Raw genomic sequence first — 8,323 nt, forward strand, 5'->3', positions numbered from 1 at the left:
GCATTCTTTCCAAAAATCGGGACTTTTTTAAAACACTGCGGGACGCGGGAAAAATTGTTAAAAATTGGGACTGTCCCGCCAAAGGCGGGACGTCTGGTCACCTTAGCTTAAGTAGAAATTAAATGTTTAGAAAATAATGACGGCAACATATGTACAAATATGCTTAGTATAATTGATGTATGGATTGTTATAAGACCTGTAAAAGCCCCAAATAAAATGACCTTAGCATTGGTGAGGAAAAGGCCAGGAAAGTTGGGCTGAGGATGTTTTGTTCCGCTGTGATCAGGCATCTGCTCATTCTTCAAGGCTAGCAAAGGCTGTCCTAGAAGAAGTCGATTGGAAAACTTTACCTCATCTTGCTCCGTCAGCCTCATTTTTTGTTTCTAAAATGCAAAGAATATTTAAATGGAACATGAGTTGAAGATCCTCAAAGAGGCCAAAACTACTGTTTGACATGCTGTAAAAGGAAGGGCTTAGAATCTTCAGGGGAGAGCTAGAGAACCGGAAGCACTGCCTACAGAACTGTAAAGCTCTACAGTTAAACCATAGCTTCACATTTTCATGTTTTTGTGGGATTATATGATTTTGTTGCAGTACTTAAAAAATTAGTTTTATTAAGCTGTAATTAACGTATCATACAATTCAATCATTCAATCATATTAAGAAGGGTTGCGCAGTCATCACCACAATCAATTTTAAAACATTTTCTTCCTTCTTGGACCCATTTATGTTGACTCCTCATTTCCCCTACCCTGCCCTTTCACGACCCCAAGTAATTAGTATTTCAGTGACTGTCTTCATAAATCCTAACTTCTCCAGACAGAAAAATATATGAAACAAGAACAAAAAACAGGAAAGAAAATGATCTGCAACAGCGATCACATAAAACAGTGAAAGACCTCAACCTAAGAAAAAGTAAATGATATTAAAATTTTAGGATAAATTGAAAGTGGGTCCAAAGGGAGATCTGAAGGCAAGGTGTTACATTCTAGGCTAATAACTGCTGCTAAAATCTATTTTACAATGCTCTTTGCCTGCTATTGGGGCTGTTCACATTCCTAGTCTGTGGCCAGTGGGGAGTCATCGAGGACTCAATCTACCTAGGGACCCTAGAAATGGATTTTTGGGTTTCCACTATCATCTATAGCAATTCACAAACCACATGCTTAGAATGTAGACACTGGTATGGTTCCCTCCTCTGGGTTTGGCTCTTATTTACAATCCTTGCATCACACGTGCTGGTATACTTCTTCTGGTGTGCTTCATTTGTTGACTTTTTGCTGACTCCTCAATTAGGAATACTTTTTGACATCCCCTTGGAGATATGCCAAGGACCCCTGATAGTGCTGTGGGTTAGACATTGGGCTACTAACTATAAGCTCAGGGGTTCGAATTCATCAGCTGCTCTGAAAAAGATGAGGCTGTCTGCTCTCATAAAGATGTACAGTCTCAGAAACCATATAGGGTGCCTATGAGTTGGCATTGACTTGATGGCAATGGGTTGTTTACTTTTAAAAAATAAACCCATGAAAACATCAAGAGAGTAAACATATACATTACCCCCAAATATTGTCTTCTGCACCTTTGTCATCTCTCCTTCATTTCTCCCCTACCCCAACCACTGAGCTGCTCTCTGTGTAATGACATTTGTGCTTTTAAAATGTCTTATTTAGACAAAGATGGCTTATCACAGAGAGGGAAATTCAACAAAACAATGAAGAAAATTTTGAGGAAAAACTGTTTTCATTTTCTTCTTTGAAAACCGGTGTTCACTAAATTACATACAGCAAATATGGATTATGCTTGAAATAAGTCTTTGTGTTATTAAAATATCTGCCACAAATCACCAAAAATGGTCTCAATTTACTGCATTTTGTGGTTGTTAGGTGTGGTCGAGTTGGTTCTGACCCATAGCACAACAGAGCAAAACACTGCACGGCCCCACACCGCCATCCTCCCTAGACTTGAGTCCATGGTCGTAGTCACGGTGTCAATCCATCTTGCAGAGGGGCTTCCTCCCTTCCGCTGCCCCTCCACTTTACCAAGCATGCTGCCCATCCCCATAGGGACATAATAAATGCCTGTTGAATGGTACATCGGCTGGTGATGTGGCATTGTCTACAAATACTTCTTAGCCGTTGTGCCGATGGCTGTGATGGTGATGACTGCGGAGTGTAGACAGTAGCGTGGTTGCTCTCATGCTGAAGGCTTGTAGGTGTATTAGTGGCATCGGGGATCATGTCTGTAAGGGGATGGCTGAGAGGCGAAGGCTGCAGTGATGATGGCTGTGGTGATGGTACCCAAGACATGATGGTTGTAGGAGTGAGACTGCACAGAGTGAGGGTTATACAGGTGAGAGAATCCATGGGGATGCTTGACTACAGAGGTGATGTGCATAGGGTGGAGGCTGGAGGGCTGGAGGAAGGTCGCAATGGTGATGGTTGTAGAGGTGATGGCGAGGGTCGGCTGTGGGCCTACTAAAGGCAGTGGGATGAGTACAGTGATTAATAATTGGAAGGATGATCGCTGTAAGAATGATGGCAGCGATGGATGATAATGATTAGAGGTGTGCTAACTACAGAAATGACAGCTGAGGGGTATTGACAGCAGGAGTCATTGCTCTAGTGCTGATGTAAGCGGTGTACAATGGCTGTGGGGGTGATGGTCGTCAGGACAGAATCTGTCGGGGTGATGGGACGGCTGCAAGGGGGCTGGTGGTCGGGGTTATGACTGTAAGGTGATGGCAGCAGGCGAGAAGATCGCAGTAGAAGATGGCTATAAGGGCAGTAACTGTAGCATGATGATTGTCGAGGGGAAGGTAGTTGGTAGTGATGGCCATGTTACCGGGAGGAGGCTCAGAGTTTCAAGTCTGTCCACTCCTCAGTTCTTGTCCCACTCACAGGAAAGATTTCAAGCGAGGGACAAAGTTCAGACAAGAGACAGAGAAAACGTTTGAATGGAAAGAGTGAGTTTAGTGAAGGTGGATACTTGGCAAACGAAGTCCAAAGAAACCTCAGGACGGAAAAATGTCATGCTAGACCTTATATTGACTCATCGTGGATTTCCCCACCAAAGGCTGGTTTTCTAATGGGTCTTCTGCCATTGCTTGGTCCCTGCACCGTCCCTCCTCCTTTCAGGTCTGCATTTGTTAGCACTCTGTCAACCCACCCCCCCAGACTTCAGGCTGTGCTTTGGTCTCAGACTCAAAACTCAAGAGTCAATGCAGTCATTATCTAGTTTGTGTGAACATCCTGTCCTTCTTCCCTGGGCCATTTCATTATCTCCAACATCTCTGGTCTCTTCCATTGAGGAGAAAAAGTTTCTATTCTGCCCTCCACCTTCCCTTAGGCTGGAGAGGAATGTAGAAGCCAGTCCCCACCTCCTTTGTATTTAAGCCACTTAGCACCTCTGCTGCTCCGGCCATTTTCTGACCAGCTCACAGCAATGGTAACCATGGTGATGCAAAGTGACCAGCTAGCCTCCACCCAACAGGCAGAAAGATGGTCCATTTTGGTCTCTAAGTTTGATCAGTGAGATACAAGGCTTGAGCAAGTCGATCAGCCACCTCCAGGGAGTGGGAGCAAGACTGAAGGTAAGTGACTTGAGACAGGAGGGTAGGGACTTTTCTCTGATTGTTCAACCCAAGAGCCATCTGTATCAGAATCTCTGGAGACTGAAAGCTGGGACTTCCTTCCTCCCCTGGGGCCAGAAGGGGCTGCGATTGCTGTAAGGGCAGGTCACGTGGCAGGGCTTCCTGTATGCTGCTGTGGCTGCCTCTGCCGCCTGGGTGTCCATGGCTAACACCCCCAGGCTGCCACTGCAGCAGTCAGAGCTCCAGTCCATGCTGTATCCCTTGGATAGTGCTGGCCAGTCTCAGCAAGAGGCCTGTGCGTCTGGACACCTAGGAGAGTAGGGGCAGAGTTTCGCCTGGGCAGAAAACCATGTTGCGCCGCAAGCCCTCCAACGCCAGCGAGAAGGAGCCCACGCAGAAGAGAAAGGTGAGGAGCATCTATGGGGACTCTCTCTTATCCTTCCCCATCTGGAGGACGTGGGAAGAACCAAAGGCCATATGTCTTGAGGCTATAGGTGAGGGCCACTCTCCCAGTGAGCAATGGGGCAGGGGCCGAAAGGGGACTAGAGGAACAGAGGTCCAGAAGAGCCTTACAATTCTAGAGTTAACAGAGTTATAGAAAATAAACAAACAAACAAAAAGCCAAACTCACTGTTAATTCTGACTCACAGTCACCCTCTAGGGCAGGGTAGAACTGCCTCTGTGAGTTTCTGAGACTTTAACTCTTTTCGGGAGTAGAAAGCGCCATCTTTCTCCTGGCTTACAGAAGAGGCTCGAAAAAGTCTAGAATTAAAATTTTTTTTAATTAAAGTCTAGCATTAGAGACTTGAACCCTAACATGAAGAGCTAGAGACTTAAAATGAGAGACTGGGATTCTAGACTCAAACTCAAGAATAGCCAAATACAGTTCTCGAGTTGAATCTTAGGACTGAGCTCCATCCCTTCTGCCACCATTTCTACCGCAGCAGGGTTAGCTCATTCAAAAGGCCCTACCAAGTCGCCCACCTTAGAACCATGATGCTTCTAGTCCCCTGCCCTTGGAGTGTGGCCCAGACAGCTGCCCACTTAGCTCAGTCACCTTGGTAATGACTTCCAGCCTCAGGAAAGGGACCTTCAAACCTGCATGGCGTGTGTGTGTGTGTGTGTGTGTGTGTGTGTGTGTGTGTGTGGCGCCGGGGATGGGGGAACCAGAAAGGGTCTCTCTAAGTGGGGAGAGATAACTTGTCACTAATGAGAAATGAAGCCTCCAGTGAGCTGGTGAGTAGGAGTGAAGGCTGAGGAGCGGAGGGAACTTCAGCAACTCGATTGTAATGGGTGGGGGGGTGGGGAGAGGGGGAAGCAACTGCTGAAGAGGGCTCTTGTGTTGATCTTCCTGGGCCACAGGCCAGATGAGAAGATTCCTGGAAGGTTCTGTCAGATCTAAGATTCCTAGACTTCACTGATTGATTCTAGGATTCTACCAGGCCATCAGCAAGTATATTCTGCACGTCCAGCAGGAGTCTAGAACCACGCCAAAGCGGGCCTGAACCAGGTCCAAGAGGCCCAGCCCCAGGCCAAGGTCTGGTATCTCCAGCCCCTCATGGTTCCTTCTCTTCAGGCCTACCTCCTGGAGTGTAGCCCTGTAGGAAAACCCCTTTGTGTGTGTGTGTGTGTGGTAGAGGTGGGGGTGGGGGGAGCAGCTCTTGAGTGGAGGCTGAGAGGCTGAGCCCGGGGCCACTGGGGTGTGCATCCTGTCCCCTCTCAGGGCCAGGGGTGGCTGCCATTTCCGGCCGACTCTGCACCCCAGCTGCTCCTCTGAGGTTGCAGCTGAGGTGAGAATGGGCGCCATCCGTCAGTCTTCACACGGGCTGTCACCATTCCCCGGCGCTAGGCCCAGCAGGCCTGCCATTGGCTGCCGCTCCTCTATGAGCAGGGCCACTTCCCCTTGCTCTGCGACTGGTGGGGGTGGGAAGCCGATGCTGCTGGGCCCCCGAACCACAGGGGAGCGGAGCAGAAGGAGTCTGAGAAAGAGCTGACACGTTGATACTGGGACCTGGTGCCACCTCCGGTGGAGGTGCCTGGGAGTACACAAAAGTCCCCTCTTCTTTCCTGACATCAGTGAACTCCCCAGAGGCTGTGTTTGCTGGGTGGGCCTCTGGGATTTCCCCTAGGTGGCTTCCCAGGAGACACCAGGCCCCACTCCACCTCATCTACCCCTGCCCCAGCCAGGACCAGCCTGCCTCAGGGAAGATGACCCAGTACGCAAGATGAGCATGGACCTCCTTATGCTTCCTTAGGAATCCGTGGTAAACAACTGCCAGTGGGTTAAGCATCTTCGCTACTGTGAAAACAACGCGTGGAGCTGTTCACTACAGATTCCTAAGGAGGCCCGTGCAGACCTTGCTAACCGGGTCACCCATCCAGGTTGGGGACTGTAAATGTGAACAGAGACTTTGATTCTGGAGGGAGGTGCTGTGGGCTTGGGAGCAAGACAAGTGGCAGTCAGACCTAGAAGCAGAACCATTGATGAGGTGGGGGAAAAATGGGCTTGTGCTTACCTTGCCTAATGGGTAAGGAGAAGCCAGAGGATGAGGGGACTGGCATGGGACACTTATTCAGGAAGGATGAGGATGGCCCTGGGGCATGGGGCATGCACCTGTGTTGACTTATTGGAGATGTGCTGCCTCCTTCAAAGTGGCATAGTGGTTAGACATTGACTGCAATCCGCATGGTCGGCAGTTCAAAACCACCAGCATCTCTGAGGGAGAAAGACTAGGCTTTCTACTCCTGTAAGCCGTTACCGTCTCAGGAATCCCCAAGGCATTCAGCATTGACACGATGGCAGCCAGTGAAGGTCTTTCTCTAGCTGAGATTTCCGAAAGTGGAAAGAGCTTCCTCCCAGGCCAGCCTCTTCTCCTAGGAGGCCAAAAGGATGCGGAGAGGGGGAGCACATAAGCCATAAGGTAGAGAAACCCCCACTTCTCTGCCCGTGCTGGCCACATGGAGAAGGGGCTGGGCATGGGGCATGAAAGCTGTGCTGGACCCCTGCTTCTACCTGGTTCTAGAAAGCTCTGGCACTTTGGACAATTCATTCACCTTCTTTAGGTTTCTTTTTCTTCCTTTTTTCTGAAAAAAGGGTCTTGCTCCCTCCAGATCTGGTCCCCTCCGGAGGTTGTAGGACAGTCCCGAGGCAGCAAATTTGAGCGACCTCTGTGGCCCAAGTTCGTACCCACACAAGGACTTCAGGTGGTTGGGAGCAGAGGGCACCATCCTTCTAGCCCAGGCGTTGAGAAAACAAGATGCTGGAGGCCCAACGAGTAGAGGACTTTATCCTGCCACTTGCTTCCCTTAAGCATAGCCCCACCCCACCTCACTCCTTTCCACCACACCCTAGACCTCCCACAGGAGAAATGGAGAGGCATGCAGGCACCCATTACACTGCTCAGCTCTCCCCTCCAATCTCTTCGTGGCCCTGCCTCTCCCATTCCCACCACACTCTTCCCTTCCGTTCCCTTCCTGCAGCACCCCTCGGCAGGACACACCCCTCTCCTGTCTGGTCAATTGCTCTCTGTTGCCCACAGAGGAAGACCCAAGAGCCTTGACATGGTGTGACCCCTGCTCATGGTTTCTGCTCCACCTCCCACCATTCCCACTGAGGAGTGGCCCAGTTTAATAGCACTTCCTCCATGCAGCCCTCCTGAGCCTGCCCCCACCCCAAGCCCCCGCACTCTTCCAAGCTGTCACTTGCTATCCTGGTAGTTCTGCTCAGGACACCCCTCAGGGTTGGCATTGTGCTCAACTGGCTGCCATACTAGTGATTACTTTCTGAGCTCTGAGGGGGTGGCAGTGCAGCCACATGGACAAGCATCCAGAAACAGACCTGGGTTCAGGCCCTTGCTCTTCCTGCTACTCCTTTCTCGGAGACTCCAGTCTTCTCAGCTAGGAAGTAGGAATGGAGCAAGGCACTGTGGAGAGGCTGGGTGAGTGACTACACCAAGGCGTGCTTAACAGAGGAACTGTTTCGCCCTCGGTGCGCGCTGTCATAACAAAGGACCATAGACCGGATGGCTGAAAACACCAGAAACTGATTCTCTCACAGTGCTGGAAGCCAGATGTCTGAATTCATGACCAGACCGCGCTTTCTCTGAAGGCGCTAGGGGAAGATCCTTCTGCGTCTTTGCCAGCTTCCAGTGCTCCCAGGTGTCCTTGGCTTATAGCAGCCTAGTTCCAGTGTCGGTCTCCGTCTTCACCCGAGCCCCTTCCTTCTGCCTCTGGCTGTGCCCCTTCCTTTCGTGTAAGAAGGTCAGTCATTTTGCACAAGGGCCCACCCTACCACGGTCTGGCTTCATGGTAATGAATTAAATCTGCAGAGGCCCTATTTCCAAACGAGATCGTATTCACAGATGTTGGTAAAAGATGCTACATCAAATTTGCCATCTTTTAAGTGTACAACTTGGATCCATTCAACAGTGAATGTTTCGGGACACAAATCTCTCTCTCTCTCTCTCTCTCTCTCTCTCTCTCTCTCTCTCTCTCTCTCCCTATCCCCCTCACCCACCCCACCCCCGCCCCAGGTTCTGGATCCCTTCCCCCAAACATAGGCCAATACCTGGCACCCTCAGAGTGCTCCATGCATGTCTGTTACCCTGGCAGAGCAGAGAGGGTCCTTGGAGAGACACTTGCAAGAGCCAAGATTGCTAAGGAGACAGAGGAAGAGGATGCCAACTAGGCAGAGTGAGGCTTAAGGGAAGTTGGGGTGAGGCGTGCCTCCCC

At 49.9% G+C, this 8,323-nt stretch overlaps 1 protein-coding gene across 3 annotated transcripts in view; it reads left to right on the forward strand.

Moving 5' to 3' along the window:
* Positions 1-3,882: 3,882 nt before the first annotated feature.
* The window catches only part of SASH3 (SAM and SH3 domain containing 3), an 18,152-nt gene continuing 13,711 nt past the window's right edge, over positions 3,883-8,323 (forward strand). For all 3 annotated transcript variants that reach the window (XM_045295873.1, XM_004713080.2, XM_045295874.1), the window contains exon 1: positions 3,883-3,998. In XM_045295873.1, the coding sequence (XP_045151808.1) occupies positions 3,942-3,998 (57 nt within the window). In that variant the 5' untranslated portion in view covers positions 3,883-3,941. The remainder of the gene's footprint in view (positions 3,999-8,323) is intronic.

This window comes from Echinops telfairi, unplaced genomic scaffold (genome assembly GCF_000313985.2).
Source record: "Echinops telfairi isolate 266 unplaced genomic scaffold, ASM31398v2 ScPeMD7_6080;HRSCAF=6971, whole genome shotgun sequence".
Lineage (NCBI taxonomy): Eukaryota > Metazoa > Chordata > Mammalia > Afrosoricida > Tenrecidae > Echinops > Echinops telfairi.